General features: G+C 49.5%; 1 protein-coding gene across 1 annotated transcript in view; it reads left to right on the forward strand.

Moving 5' to 3' along the window:
* The window catches only part of VWF (von Willebrand factor), a 120,304-nt gene that overhangs the window by 21,819 nt on the left and 82,207 nt on the right, over positions 1-16,278 (forward strand). Inside the window, exons 7-10 of the mRNA XM_081127063.1 lie at positions 6,108-6,324; positions 8,014-8,136; positions 9,009-9,120; positions 10,620-10,666. Of these exons, the coding sequence (XP_080983189.1) occupies positions 6,108-6,324; positions 8,014-8,136; positions 9,009-9,120; positions 10,620-10,666 (499 nt within the window). The remainder of the gene's footprint in view (positions 1-6,107; positions 6,325-8,013; positions 8,137-9,008; positions 9,121-10,619; positions 10,667-16,278) is intronic.

The raw sequence follows: 16,278 nt of genomic DNA on the forward strand, positions 1-16,278 counted from the left end.
TCATGAGGGCTGTACCCCAACTATCTCAGAGAGAGGAATGTCTAACTCTGCAAAAACTACCCATTTGGTGGAAATCTATCAACCAGTTTCACAGGGTCTTTGTGAGCCAGATCTTGGAGTGTGGGTGGGAATCCCAGGCCAGCCAGAAGTTATAAATAGACTCAGTAACTCTCCCCCATCCATCCTTGCAGGCTGACCAATGAGGAATGATGCCCTGCCCCAGGGACAAATTCTTGAACCCACCACTTTGGACTAGTTCAGGCTCCAGGCGCCTCCAGGCCTCCTCCAGGGGCAGCGGCGGGCACCCACACCAGGGCTGGAAAGATCAGGGCCTGGCTGAACAATCTTGCACTTTATATATCAGCCTCTCCTTTCTTTGTTCACTTAGGTCCTAGGAATGCCCCCCTCCCTTCCCTTTTGTCAGCTGTTTCGGAACAAACACAATAGCTAAGCTTCAGATCTCCTGCTGCTGCTTTTTCTCCTCACACCCCCCTCCCCCATCTACCGCAGGGGAGATGCACTTCTTTTCTCTCCCGCTCCCTTGAACTGGCGTGGCGTCTCCAGGGAAGAGGCCTGGCCTTCTTTAATGAGCTGGAAATGTGATTAGATGGGCTGCAAGTGGGTCTGCACACCCACCCAGGCGGGGTGAGGTCATGGATTGATGGAGCTGGGCTGGATCGCTCTCCCCAGCTTCCAGCACCACAGACAAGAGATGAAGGAGGACAGAGGAGCTGATGGCCGGCACTGGAGCCAGGGAGATGCTGGAAGTGTGCTAATTAGCTGACCGGCCTTTTGTCTCCCTGCCAGAATGGTTCAGCAGAGAGCTGAGGAGAAGCCATTTTCAAACTGTTTGGCTTAATATTGACAGTGGGCCAATGATAATACGTATAAGCACTTGATTACCTTCCCGTGTAATCTTATCTAACTTTATTTTGTAAGCAACCATCTAAAGTATTGCTCTTTATGTGAGGAGTAGGTTCTGCTGTGAGCAACAGGGCACCTGAAGCAACAAGGGTTTATACATCGTAGAAGTTTATTTCTCTCTCACTCTAAAGAAGCTCGGGGTGGGATGTCCAGGGCCAGTACAGGCCCCATCCACGGTGCTGGGATCCAGGGTCCCTCTGTCTTATTTCTCTGTTGTCATCACCATGAGGCTCCTATTTCATGGCCCCTGATGGCAGCTCCAGCCTCGGGGATCACACCACATCCCAGCAGTAGGAGGAAGAGGGACAGAGAAGGAAGCGCCTCGCCTTTGAGGGCACTTCCTGGGAGTCACACAGAACCTTCTGCTTATATTCTATTGGGCAAAGCTTAGTCACATGGCTACTCTAGCTGCAAGGGAGGCTGAGAAATGGAATCTTTATTCCCAGTGCCTGTGTGTGCAGGGGTGGGGGGTGGGGAGTGGGGTGGGGTGGGTGCACTGGAAACCGAGGGTCCTATGACTAAGAAAGAAGAGAGGAATAGATCCTGCACCATTTTCCATCTCCTCCACACCCTCCTTCTTTAATGGTGAGGAAACAAAGGGGCAGAGAGGCGAGATAATTTCCCTTGCCCTAAAGTCATGCACTTTGGAAGTAAGGGGGGGTGGAACTCCAGTGCAACCAGGCTTCTAAACCTGCGCTACACCCACCGAACTGCACTGTCTTCCAGTCTGGCTGTTAGGAAACAAGGTGGGGAGGGGGTAGGTGCATAGAGGGTGAGAAAGACCATGTAAATTGTGGTTTGGTGGCAGGTGACTGGCCTGCAGATAGAATCGAGGTTTGTTACCCCTTCACTAGTTCAGCAGTTTGCAAATGGTTTAATTTCAAGACTCCTTTACACTCTTAAAAATGGTTGAGGGCACCAAAGAGGTTTTATTTATGTGGGTTATATCTATTGATATTTATACTACATTAGATATTAAAACTGAGAAATTTAAATAATATTAATTCATTTAAAAATAACAAACACATGATATTTTATATGAATAACATCTTTTTAATAAAAATAATTATACATTCTAAACAAAAACACGTTTAGGGAGAGGAACGGTATTGTTTCAGTTTTGAAGATCTCTTCACGGTCTGGCTTCTGAGAAATCAGCTCCTGTGCTCAGTCTGTTGTGATATCACAGGTCACATAGCCACTGGAAAATTCCACTGTGCACTTGGGAAAGGATGAGAGAAAAAGGGGCAAGTGACATCTTCGCATTGTTATGAAAATGGTTTTGACCTCATGGTCCTCTGAAAGGATCTTGAGAGTCCATAGGGGTCCCTGGACCACACTTTTTGAACTATTGACCCAGAAAATTCTTCACTCTCTCCATGCCTCAGTTTCCAGCCTTTCATCTGAAAGGCTGTATTTATCTCACCTTTCTCAGGAGGTTTGGGTTCTTTGAAGGTGTCTTCAGGCCTCTGAAGGGTCAGTTTGTGGGGGTGGGTGATGCGGTGGTCTCTGAAGCAACTTTTTTCAGGAAACCATCAGTAATGCAGGTGATGGGGAGTGGGGAGGGGTGAACTAGAGATGTATCCCAGGGTCAGATCCTGGGTGGCCTGGCCTCGCTGCCTTCCTAAGCAGCCAGAACTTGGCCCTCTAAGCTGGGCTGGGGCATAGTCAAATTTGCATTTTCTACTGACCTGGACACACTGCTGGAGACCTAGAGGTCACACAGCCAATGCTTGTGAGTGAAGGATTGGTCAACTCCTACCTGCTGATGTCTCTGCCCTGGGTCTGAGAGAACACGATGCCAGCTGCAACTTGGACTTATGTCTGTGGAGATGTCTTGTCTTGGGACCTGGCCTGGCCTGGCAGGGCTACCTGTAGGGGAACAGAGAACCTGAGGGGACCTGGATAGCAGCCAGAGGAGCCACTGTGCTGCAGCTCTGGTGGCTGGCAGACCTGCCCGGGCCTCAGCCTGTGGTCACTCTAATAGGCCAAGTGCAGGCCAGGGCTGAAGAAGAAGCCTGGAGGGCAAGATGGGAGTACAGACCTCTCTTTTTGGCTCTGCCAGGAAAGAAATCCTAGCCAGCTTTCAGGTGCAAACAGTAGAGGCCAAAGGAATTATTCTAAGAAGGGAGGTGGCGGTTTCTACAGAAATCCACTCCCATCCCATAGACAAATAACCAGAAAATCCCCTCTTGTAAGACTTTCTGTAAACCATTTAATACCTCAAGGGACCTCCCAGGAAATGTGCTGGAGTATTGTTCCCACTTGTCTTCTGAACAGGAAAAAATGGACTGGGGCCAGCTGGAGATGGGCCCTGATGTACTCTGACCGCTGCCACTCTGAGAGGGGAGGGGACACTGGACGCCTGGGTCTCTTCTTTACTCTGGCTTTACTGTGCCCTTCTGGTGAGAAGCCTAGGTGCCTGGTCCCTGTGCCTGCAGGAGCTAATCCTGTGGTGCAGGGATGGCTCCAAGCCATTGTCCTACAGCCCAGGTGGTAACATAGCAGCAAGCACTAGAAAAAACGCCATGGAGTTGCTTTTTTTTGTTCTGGTTTTAAGTTGTGGGTGGGGAAAGAGCTGAGTATAGGGCCCTCTCAGGGTGGCCCTCAGCTGCCCTTTAGGAGTCCAGCAACCCCACTTTTTGAGTGTCATTTCTGATGGGGCACAGGGTGTGGCTGAGGCCTCCTTCCCTGAGCCTCGGGAGTTTCTCAGACCTGCCTATTACAAAAGGGCAGATCCTCCTTCACCCTCCCACTAGAAAGAAACCCACCTTGTTCTGGAGAGGGGTGACCCTCCCAAGTCAAAGAATCATGAAAGCAGCTCTTCTGTTTACCGTGGAGACCCCAAGATAGTAGTGAACTGACAAAGCTGCCATGGCAACAATTCATCCCTCTACAGTCCAGAGAGATGGAGACAGGGAAAGATGTCCTTCTGTCCTGCTGGTGACCTGCTCACCATTCTGGAGGGTAAACCAAATAGCAGAAGGGACAGTGGAAGGGATCTCTTTCTGGTGGCCAAGATATTGATGATGATGATGATGATGATGATGATGATGATATGATGATGATGATTTATTAGTTTAAAACTTTACATGCATTATTGCATTCAGTCTTCACCTCAGTCTCTTCAGGTAGGCACCGTTATTATTATCCAGAGGAGATAGGGTTAAATAAATAGCCCAAGGTGACACTGCTAGCACAGGGAAGAGGCAGAACTTGGATTGGGGCTGTGAAGTCATAACGACTCCAGGGCAGGACTCTGCCTGGCATTGTTTTCAGAAACCTCTGTTTCCCCTGTGTGACATGCATGGGGTGGCAAATGGTCATGGGACCACGAGAGCAGTCCTCATTTGTTGATAGCTTGCTCAGTGCCAGGCCCTGTGTGTCTTCACACCACCCATGAGGCAGTCCTGTTACGTCCCCATTTTACTCAGAACACCCTTCTCTAGTGAGGTGAGGGTGTGTCTCAGTCCCTACCAGTAATTGGCAGAGCTGGGCTGAAGCCCATGCTTTTCCCCAGCCACACAGTGGTGTGGGGTCTCCAACCCAAAGGGGGTGAGTCAGGAGGGTGGGTCATGGAGGGAGTGCTGCTGTCAGCAGCTGGTCCCCAACTTGCAGGGCTGCTAATCAGGTCCTCACCCACAAATACCCAGCTGCAGGTTTCTAAAGTGCAGAGGGAACCAGCCATGCCCAACTGCTTGGGCCATCTGGGCCCAAGTATACCCTCCCCCTTTTTGGGCGGGCTGCAATAAGGGTGCATCTGTGACATTCTGCCCTGCCTGCCTGGTTCTGATGGCACACCGTGCAGTCTCGGTGGGGGCCAGGGCCCTAGCTCAGTGGCACCACGAACAGGACACAGATTTCCCTAGGACTGCAGCACATCCCTGTCCCTGGTGCTCCCCGGGTGGTTCTTGCGGATGCTGAGAGGCATTGGGTCAGATTTCTATTCCTCCAGGCTCTCGATGGTGCCACAGAAGATGAGGCCCTGGGCCTGGCTCCTGGCTCTTGGTTTTGGAGGCTAGCTCTGGCCATCCTTTGTACAGTGTGAGCAGACTGCATTTACTCTGGTTTACCCTTCAGGACTCAGCCCTTCTGTTTAGATACTCTTATATTTCTCCCCTTATAGCTGAAGTCCTTTCACTAACTGCTGGCTTCCTGTCGGGCAGATTCCTATGCATAGAAGACATACCCAGTGGGGTCATTTCTAGTGGCAATACTCTGTGGTGTTAAATCAAAGACATTGTTGATTCTAAGATACACCACTGTTCCATGCATATCACCCAGAAAGAAAAAGTGTGATAGCAATTACAAGCTGCACTCCAATTTCAGAGAAGTTAAACCTTGAACAAGATGTGCATTTAGAATCATTAAAACAGAACGCAGAGATGTTTGCCAATACAACATATAGGCGTGCTTGTTTATACTGAAGTGTTACAAGAGTCATCAATGACAACAGTTGCAAGCCTGCCTTGTGTTACTGGACTGATGGTATCAGCAAAGTGCTAAAACCCAAGAAGAGCCCTGGCCTGATAGAGTGTCTCTGGGACAGTTCATGGAATCCTAGCATGTTTTTGAGGATGGAAACAGGTCCCAGGAATCTCCTGGGGAATGTTGAAAAAAAATATTGCTGAACTCCATCCCCATCACACTGAATTTTAATCTCTGGAGGTAAGACCCAGGAATGTCTACTTGATAAAACTTGTCCCACCTCTTTATTTATAGTGGAGAAGACCAGTGTCAGGGAGCAGAGGTGACTAGGTCAGTGCAAAACAGAGTGGATCGGCATTCCTGGACTCTGGAGCCACGTGTCTTCCACATGAACTCCAAGTGCAGCGTTCTTTTCACTACTTTCTCCCTCTCTGCTCGTTCCCTTCAGGGGACACTCACTGCTCCCGCAGTTCAAGGGCCTTGGACTCTGCATTTCCAGGGCTCAGTTTAGGAGGTGACCTAAACCGAGTACACTTCATGTAGCAAGAGTCCAATATCTTTCCTTTGATTGATGCACTGTTTAATTTGATGACTATTGATAAGCACATACTAGGCGCCAGGCACCGTCCCTGTGTGGTTTCCAGAGCAGGGCTAGGTCTCCACAGAGCTACACTCAGGGGAGCACCGAGTGAACGCAGTGCTGAGCCAGGGCCACGTGATGCTGTGCTAACCGAGGTGGCATCTTGTTCCTGCAGGACCTGTGGGAGCAGTGCCAGCTTCTGAAGAGTGCCTCAGTGTTCACCCGCTGCCACCCTCTGGTGGACCCCGAGCCTTTCATGGCCCTGTGTGAGCAGACTCTGTGCACGTGCACCCAGGGGCCGAGGTGCCCCTGTGTGGCCCTCCTGGAGTATGCCCGGGCCTGCGCCCACCAAGGGATGGTGCTGTACGGCTGGACCCAGCACAGCCCGTGCCGTAAGTCACTGCCTGCCCTCCCTGGCTGGGGAGGCACCAGGGGCTTGGGGAAAGTGGTGGCTGTCCTGAGGTGTCCCTCAGGAAACTCCCAGTCTGTGTCATAATTGTGTGCCTTTACCATGCCCCCACCAGCCAGTGCTTGCAGAGCTGCCACGTTTCTGGACTCATTTCCTGCATGGCCCCTGCCCTTTGTCACCTGGCCATAGAGTGCTGGCCCATGGAGGGAGTCCCCTCCCTTAAAGGCCTCAGTGAGGCTCAAAAGGCCTTCCCAAGCCTTCTGTCATTTCTCCTGCCTCTGTTCTCACGGCATGCCTCACTTGGTTCCCCATGACTCCCCCAGGAAATCCATCCCCTGGACGCAAAACCATTCTCTGCCTGCATCCAGAATCCCAGCAGTGCGGCAGCTTCGGCTAATATCTTTGCTGACCGCCTGTCTGATCTGACGAAGAGCAGGGTGTTGGCTGAGCTGTCCCCGGCTGGTCCTGGAGATTCTGGCAGGCTTTCATTAATTTCTTCCCTTTCATTAAACCAGCCTCTGTCCTCCTGGCCCAGTGCTCACATTCCCTCCAGCTCCCCTCATGGCGCCCGTGGTTTTGATCTAATCTCATTGGGTCCCTAGTTATTGACATTGTCGCCATCCCCAAATCATTATGATTAAGTAGGAACTTGTCCGGTCACCTTGCAAGAAGCCCCCTCTCTCCCAGACTTTCCACTGATCAGAGCCATGCAGATGCACAGCCAGTCTGCAGTAATTACCCAGGTCACGGGCCGAGAGAGATGGGGGAGCCAGCCAACTATTTATACCACACACATGGTTTTAAGTTTATAAGTTAAAGCTTTTCCTGTTTGCTGTGGGATGTGAGAAAGGTGGTTATTAGCTGCTGGGTTTTCCTCTGAAGGTGGAGGGGCTATTCTTTTTAGGTCTTTGGGGGTAGGGTGGGGGAGATACCTGATGTATCTTGGAGGAGAGGGGTTTTGGGGAAATTGTTTGGTGTTGTGAAACCCAGAAAAGAGTTCCGGTGCTTTAGTTGGCCTGGGTATCAGACAGCATGGGGTTGGAGAGAGGAGAGCCAGCCCTTGCCCACGAGTTGCTAGGTCCAGTGGGGAAGACAGGTGCTTAGGTGATAAGCTCTGGAGACAGTCCTGTAGCACAGTGGAGATAAATGCAGGGAAGGTGGGTGTGAATGGCACATGCCTTGTACTGGGCAGGACATTTGATTGGGCCAATTTGAGGAAGAAGAGGGGCCCTCAGAGGAGAATGATAAGGACATCCTGTACTCCTTGCTTGGCCCCAGGAGGCCATTCATTTTCAGCCTAGAGGAGTTGGTATTCACCCTGAGAGGGTTTTAGCTGAAAGGGACAGAGCATAGGGGTGCAAAAGAAAAAAAAAAAAAAGCCAAGTTGTTCATGGAGAACAGATGACCAAGAGGATGGGGTGGTGGTCGCAGGTGACCCAGCTGGGTCTTAGCCAGGCTCTACAAGATGAAAGATGTTCCTTCAAGGGAGGGGTGGTTGTGTGGGATGGCCTTGGAAGGGCCATTGGCCATCCGGGTGTTGTTGGAATGGAAACGACCCCTGGGGCCCTGGAGACAGAGGGGAGCAGATCAAGAGGCCATAGGCAGAGCGTGGCCTGAGGGGTGCTGCATGGAGGGAACTGGTCCGGGGAGACTCCTGAGCTTTCTGTTTCAGGACCGCCGTGCCCTGCTGGCATGGAGTACAAGGAGTGTGTGTCCCCTTGCACCAGAACCTGCCAGAGCTTGCACGTCAATGAAGCGTGTCAGGAGCAATGTGTGGATGGCTGCAGCTGCCCTGGTAATAAACCTCCCACTTTATTTACAAACCTGAGACCTTGCCAGTGCTCTTGGCTTGGGGAGGCCGGATGAAAGCCTCGTGTGTTAGTTCCCCGCTGCTGAAATCAGAGGCTTTTTATTTATTTTGTAAAAGTCTTCATACAGAGTGGGCAGGATTGAGCTGGCATTTATTTTTAATTTATGTTTTCCTGTTGCACTGTTTTCATGAAAGCATGTGTGTCTCAGAAACAGAAGGAGGGTCTGGGTGCCAACAGTGACTTTGGGGGGCATGTGGCCCAATCCGATGGCAGTTTGGTTTTTTCAGTAAAGTGTCAGGGAACTGGTCTGGGAGAAAGATATTTTAAAATGTTTTCTGGGTTTGCCATGTGAGCTCCCCTGAAAAAGCTTTGCACTAGGAAGTCTTTCTCAGGAGTGACTTCTTGAGCTTTGGTGAAAAACCCTTTTCAATTACTAAGAGTGGGTCCTGCGTGCTTTGTCTCATGACTTCCCTACCAGAGGACCTTGAACAAAACTCTTGCCTTGATTTCATCTGTAAAATGGGGATGAATTACCTTTCCCTCCCTTATTGCGTTAATGTGAAAGGCAAACGTCACACAGTCCTCTGGGCTTCCAGGAAGAAGTCCTCAGCCTAGACCCATGACTTCCCTACTGGGAGACCTTGAACAGAACTCTTTCAGGTTTCTTCATCAGAGTGGCGATGAACAATCCCTTCCCTCATATTGCCCTAATGTGAAAGATGAACACCACAGAACGATTCTTTGAGTTTCCTGGAAGGTGCCCTAGGCTGAGGATCACCCATGGGGATTCTGTAGCTGTGAGGGGAGTAATGATGATGACAAGGTTGAGCCTGTGCCTTGATGTCCTTGAACCCAGAGGGACAGCTCCTTGATGAAGGCCGCTGTGTGGAGAGCTCGGAGTGCTCCTGTGTGCATTCAGGGAAGCGGTACCCTCCAGGCGCCTCCCTCTCCAGAGACTGCAACACCTGGTAACGGGGGCTGTGCAGTGTGGTCTGGGGGAGCTGCCCAGGGGCCGGGGGGTAGGGGGCTGGGGCAGTAGGGGCAGCGGCAGTTGGGACAGGACCTGGCCTGGGCTGAGGGGGAAGAGGTTGAGCTGGGGGGCGTGGGGGGGCCGTGGCTGGGGAAGGGTGGGGAAGTCAATGATGGAAAGCAAGGGTTATGTTATAGATAAGCCTAGAGGAGGTAGAGTCAGGGAGGGGAGGCCTTTGCATGCAAACATCTCTAGCTTTCTCCCAAACTATGCTGTAATGAATGACTCTCTTTCTGAAGAGGGACTGTATAACTGCCAGCAAGCCACAGACGGCTCTTCTCTCCTTGAGATCATTTATCTGCCAGGTGGAAGGAGGCAGCAGTGCTCCAGGAAACGCGTGCAGGCCTGCCCTCCAGGGTTCTCTGCGATCGGCCAGGCCCAGGCTGGGCTGCTGTCTCTGCTTAGCTCAGTCATTTCCTCAAGGAGCTTCTCTGGCCCTGGCCGGGTAGCTCAGCTGCTTAGAGTGTTGTCCCAAAATGCCAAGGTAGTAGGTTTGATCCCAGGTCAGGGCACATACAAGAATCAACCAAGAAATGTTTAAATAAGTAGAACAACAAATTGATGTATTTTCCTTCTCTGTCTTCCTTCCTCTCTCTCTCTAAAACCAATCAATACAAAAATAAAATAATACAAATAAAAAGAAGCAACTCCTCTGGATGTTTCCTCTGGTTAACTTCACCCACCCCTGCACACAGGGAGAATACCTCCTCCTTTTGTCTCCAGGCCTCTTCTCTTTGCTGTCTTTCCCTGCTCGGAGTTTTCCAGGGGTCTCCGAGGGCTGCCCAACATGATTTTTGGTGTTACCCCTTTCAAAAGCTCTCTTCCTCTCTTCCACTAGCTGTGTGTGTGTGTGTGTGTGTGTTTGTGTGCGTGTGTGCACGTGAGAGCACGCGCTGTACAGCTTGGGGAGGAATTAAAAAAAAAACACTTCACCTGAGGATACGTTTTTATTGATCTTAGAGAGAGGAAGGGAGAGAGAGACATCAATATGAAAGAGAAACATTGATCAGTTGCCTCCCATATGTGCCCCAACCAGGGATCGAACCCTGCAACCTAGGTATGGGCCTTGACTGGGAATCGAAACCACAACTTTTTTGGAGTACAGGATGACTCTCCAACCAACTGAGCCACTTGGCCAGGGCAGAGGGAGGAACATGATTGCTTAGTGCCTGGGAAGGGACATTGGACTCTCTAGCTTTTTTGTTTTCTCTGTTTCTCTGTCAGGGTTTCTTCCCTTTGACACTATCTCCAAGATTCCTCTGTGGCCTAAGTCCTGTCCTGTACACCTTTAGCCTCATAAAGACCCTCCAGCATCAGCTCCTTTCCTCTCCCGGGTCCCTTCCTTTGGGCACTGTGGTATCTGTGGGGAACTCCAAAACTGTTCATGTCCCTTGTGTTCACAGAACTACTCATGACCTGTGCTTCTCTCCCCAACAGCATTTGCCGAAATAGCCTGTGGATCTGCAGCAATGAAGAATGTCCAGGTAGGCAACTTCTGGCTCATTCCCTGCCTTCTCTGGGTGGAGAGGTGTGTCCTCCCTTACTAGCCACACATTGAGGCAGGGAGAAGGTGGTCTCTGCATGGGCTGGATACAACCCCTTGACCACAGCTCTGGTTTCAGATACCAGCTGCACTAACCCACTCACGGGACAGCTGAGGGAGCATGCACCTGGACTAAAGTTTTATGGTGTTTTTTTTTATTACCTGATGAGAACAAGATTAAGGTTGAATGAGCTATAAAAACTGTAAGGTCACAGTTGACTGAACAAAGATGACTCATTCTCATTGGGCCTGGTAATTCTTTAAGCTTGAAATGGGAATTTCTGGAAGTTTTGGGAATGCCTGATATGAAGACCTTGGCATGATCCGAGAGCTGGGAAAATCAGACCACCAAATGATTCCTACTCTGTCCCCACCATGGAAAATCTATTTAGGAAGAGTTGTCTTATAATCTCTACCCTTTACTTTCTCCTCTGTTTGGCCCCAAACTCTATATTCTATTTACTGCAAACTTTGCCCATTCAAAGCTTCCTTCTGCCTCACCCCCCAAGGACCGTGGCTCTTTACCTCATGGTTTCCCCCTTTGTGGTCACTCATATGATGTTTGCTATGTATTCGGCAATGTGCTAGGCACTTTACATGTATTTCCTTATCACAACAACCTATGAGGCAACGGTCAATTTATTCTCATTTTACAAAAGAGGAAATAGACCCAGAGAGGTTAAATAACTTGTCCAAGATCACACAGCTGCTAAGCAACAGAGACAGGACTCAAATTCACAACTCCCTGACTTCTCCTTTTGCCCTTCCCTTTACTAGTCCTTGATTCATCCCTTTGCAAGAAGATCCTTCCCATCCTTCATGAGCTCTGGAGAAGCCCCATGCTTAGTCAAAGACCAGCTCAGCTTCAAGTTGCATGACGGATACTACTATGTGGGTCCCCATGTTTGTAGGATGCAATAAAAAATTGCAAGGCAAACAACCTTGCAATTTCTTCCCTGTGTCCCCAAGAGGCCACATTGGCTTCAGTGGGCTAACAGGGGTTTGAGCTTGGCTACCTGGAATCATATTATGGGTCTGTGGTTTTAAGGTCACTTAAGACCTTGCCTAGTGCCTGCTATACTGGAAAAATTCTGGAACTAGATGGAAAGTGAATACTAGAGGTAGGTCAATTAATCTGGCCCAGGGATGGCCAACTAGCCAGTTTACCTTCTGTGCAATTCTTGAAGGAAGCACAAAGGATGAAAGATTGCTCTCACAAGTGATATCAATGCTTCAATTTAACATAATTAAACCCTGAGAAAGACCTAGGAGCCCTCTGAAAGACATATGAAGTTGTTGCAATTGACCTGCGAAAAAAATTTTAATATCTAAATAATAAGCATTTCTTGTATAAGATCTGTGAGCCACAGTAGGTGGAATTAGGAATTCACCTCATTTTATTTTGTCAGGTTGACCACCAGATTAGGAATTCTTAACAATTACTTTCTGTAGGGAGCTCTCCCATGCATCCATCCCCCATCCATCCATCTGCCTACCCACCCATCTATCCAACCATCTGTCCATCCATTCATCCATCCATCCATCCATCCATCCATCCATCCATCCATCCATCCATCCAACAATTGTTTGAACACCCACTGTGTAAATGATGGAATGCTTGATCTGGGCTAGATAATACAATCCTTTGGTCTTCAATTCAAAAATTAGAAAATATCTTTGCTGAGGATGCAGAAGTTTTCTTAAAGCCTTGATGGGAGGATAACCAGCTCCAATTCTATGATCTTTGAGTGGTTTGATATTTTGTCAACACAACTACTAAGCTATTGCTCTGCATATTCAAAATCTTGGTTCTGACCCTCTATTTCTAGTTCTGGAGTTTAGTTGGTTGTTGCCTCTCAGTCCATTTCAACTTGTAGCACACAAGCATATTTATACAGTTTGCCATGATTCAGCTGGAATGTGGCTATCTTCTGCCCCTAGTGTGATGATTGCTGTAGAGCTTCTGATGAGAAGGTTCTAGAAGAGGATATGCTTGACTCTCCTAGTTAAGCAAAGAGTAGACTGGGGCTTCTTTGCAGTTCTTGGAGGAGCTGACGTTGTGAGTCTTGAAAATAGAAAGCTGGGTTTTGATTCTCTGGAATAAGATGAGAGTGTACTAGTGTACACTCTACTGCTGTGTAACAAATTACCCCCAAACTTAGCAAACAACACAGATCTATTATCTCAGGGTTTCTGCATGTTAAGAGTCTGGGTGTGGCCCAAGGTCTCTGATGAAATTGCAGTCAAGTTATTGACTGGGATGTGGTCTTAGCTGAAGTCTCCATCGGGGTGAGGGGACCACTCTGAAGCTCACTCATGCAATGGTTGGTAGGCTTTGGTCCCTCATTATGTGGATCCCTCCCTGGGGCTGCCTCATGACGTGACAGCTGGCTTCCTCTAGGATGAGCAATGTCAGAGAGAGGGAGGGAGAGCAGCCAAGACAGAAGCCACGTTTTTTTAAACCGTTGCTCTCCAAAGTGGCATCTTTCACCTCTGCTGTATTATATTTACTAGAAACAAGCCATCATGTCTGTCTACACACAGGTGAGGGGATCACAGAAAGACATAAATACAGTACGTGGGGACCATGGGGAGTATCTTAGAAGCTGCTTAGCATAAAGTGTTGTGCATGGGGAGTGGGAGGGAGAAAAAAGTTGCCCAGCTGAGCATCAGCCTATATGGGGAGGGGCAGGAGCTTCTGTGACATGCACCTGAATCTTCATTGCACACTCACACCTCTATTCTGGTTAGGAATTGGGGCAGCCACAGGCAGAATTGTGGTTTCCCCATCGCCTGCCGACTCCCTTTCTGTAGCCCTGAGCCTCTCTTCCCTTCCTCTGCAAAACATACTGCTGAGAGCAGCTCTGCTACTTTAGTTTCCATTGAACCCTGAATGTTTGATCAGGGTAAATGAGGAAGGAGCGTGCCTATTAATAGGGACTATTTGTTAAACAAATAAATCTTTGGTTATGGAATTTCAAACTCCCAATGGAAGAGTGTGGAAGGTACTCTTGGGACTGGGAAGGTGCAGGTGGAGGTCTTTCCATTTGTGGCCCAAATCCTATGAGCAAGGCAAGGTAGCACAGTACTGGGGCTGGAGCCACGGGCTGGGGGTGCAGAGGCCTGGTTGGAATTCTAGTTCCACCACTCATTGGCTGGCTGACTTTTGGCAAACTGCTTAATCATTTGCAGCCTCAGTTTCCTAATCTGTAAAATAGGATAACAGCAGCTTCATCGGTGGAAGCTGTGGTGAGCTGACACACAGCCAGCACTCAGTAATGTTAGCAGTCATCTTCACAGCCACAGCCACAGCCACTCTGTTAAGTAGAGTCAGGCCAGTGCCCACAGGAGCCCAGGAGTGGCATGAAGTAGGGTGTGGCTGAGGCAGGTGGGTAGGAGGGTGAGACAGAGCCAAGATCTACCTTGGGCTTGGTGCTGCGGGTGACCCATGGACCTGCCCAGTCTGGAAGGGGAGAGTTGGGCCTTGGGACGCTTGTTATGCATTTGGTTTGGGGTAATTTCTAATGCATTCTAACATAGCCCTGTCATTCAACCTTGGGGTTCAAGCTGCCTTTTTTGAAAGCCTCCGGGAAGAAGGTAAACTTCCCTCTTGACTAACAGGGACAGTGATGAGTAAACAGGGCTGATGCCTGTCCGGTAAGAACGTGCAGCTCTAGGTACCACGGAGAGCCTCCTGTGGCCTGCCCCAGCCTGTGCTGGGGTTTCTGGACTCACACCTCCTTCAGGCCAGGCCAGCACATCACCGTCATAGCCAAGGCTTTCCTCCACTCAGTCTCCATGTCCAGACCCAGCTGCCCTTGTGGGCCCAGGATCAGAACATTGGTTTCGGACCTCATGAAATTAGGCTCAGGAGAAGCCGCAGGAGCCAGGCTGGGGTGGGGGTGCAGTACTGGGTTTCAAGTGCTCTGTGCTCTGGAGCCAGACAGATGCCCACATGCAAATCCTTGCGTGACTTCTTTGGGCCTTGGGCGAGTTCTCTGTGCTTTAGTTTCTGCTTCTGTAAACTAGGGCTCAAGGGAGCAGTAAATGAGACGGTACCCACAGAACACTTAGAAACGCACCTCGTGCATGTGGTTGAGATTATGTGATTGTGATTTGCAGGCTTTGGTGAATATTTACATTGGGAGGAAGTCTGAATTGCTCTGCTAAAGGTCTGTGGGCTGGGGTTTCGGTAGCTGCCTGGAAAAGGGTGGAAGCAAATGAGTTGAGCAGAGCAGCCCTGTGGAGGCTCCCTCACTGCAAACAAAAGCTTTGTTTAGAAGAAGTAAGGTGCTTCATCAGATGAGAGGTTTTTTTTTTTGCTTTTTTTTTTTAGTGAGGGAGCATCTTTATTCATGTAGTAGATCTGCTTTAACTTCTGGCTGTTCTGCTTTTTATGCTATTTTAAGAATCACCTGCTTTTCATTCATTCACTAAACTTCTATTGCCCACCTTCTCTGGCTGGTGATGGGCCAGCTCTTTACTGGGGGCTGCCTTTTGCTGATTGACTGACTGACTGGGAATGTCCGGGGTGTCCCACTCAGCTCCCCCGAGGCAGAGGGTGCGTGAGCATTGCCACATGGCCCATTGTTCTGGGTGGCGTCCCACCTCCCAGGGCCGACTGCTCCCCAGCAGCTCACCCATCCAGACCCCTGGGTTTCCTGTGCTTGCAGCTCCATCCCTCAATTGTACCAAGGAGATAAGCTACATAAAATATTTAGCTTTCTGATTCCTGAGAAACTTCAGAACATAAATCAATGAGGGTCAGAGCAGGAAATCAGATCAGAGGATTAGATCCTGGCCCTGAACATTTGGCTTTCGAATGTTCTCCTATTTTCCTGTTGACTCCTCCTTTCCTGGGAATGGTCAAAGAGATTGCAAGGCCAGCTTCTGACTCAGATAAGAGTGTTCTTGAGAAAACAGAGGAAGCTAGGGGGAAAAATTCCCACCCACTTACTGCAACAGGGTAGAGACATTTGACAGGAAGGCCATGTCTTGGTGTTTGTAGAAAGATGGTGGTTTCTGAGAAGTGGCCATTTTAAAAAGGCTTTCCAGTGACATCGGTGGGTTTGGAGTCCCAGCACATTCACAACCCACTGGGGTCACCTGGCCCCCTTCCTCATATCCTGTTCTTCTCTGACTTCCATGAACAGGGACCCTGCTTCTGCCCTTCTTGGGGGACAATGTGGTGGGGAGGCCTGATCTGTTTATTTCTGCTCACAGTGCTTCCGACACCAAATGTAGGTGTCCTACAATTCAGTTCAACTCAGTTCTGACAGTAACAGACCATAGGGTTAAGGGCTCAGTCCCACATGACTGCCCCCATTTCAGATGCCAATCACCAGTATTGGGTCCTCAGGGCACATACCTCTGTCTGACTTGGCTACAAACCTCGAGTTCCCACAATACCCTCCTCAGGCTCACAGAACTCAGGCAGACACTGGACTTACTGTTACAGGTTTGTTATCAAGGATATTTTAAAGGACACATAAGGTGAGGTCAGGAAGGGTCTTCTGTTCCCATAGAGTTGGTTGTGCCACCTTTGTGCATGGA

This window comes from Miniopterus schreibersii (genome assembly GCF_964146895.1).
Source record: "Miniopterus schreibersii genome assembly, chromosome: 2".
NCBI lineage: Eukaryota > Metazoa > Chordata > Mammalia > Chiroptera > Miniopteridae > Miniopterus > Miniopterus schreibersii.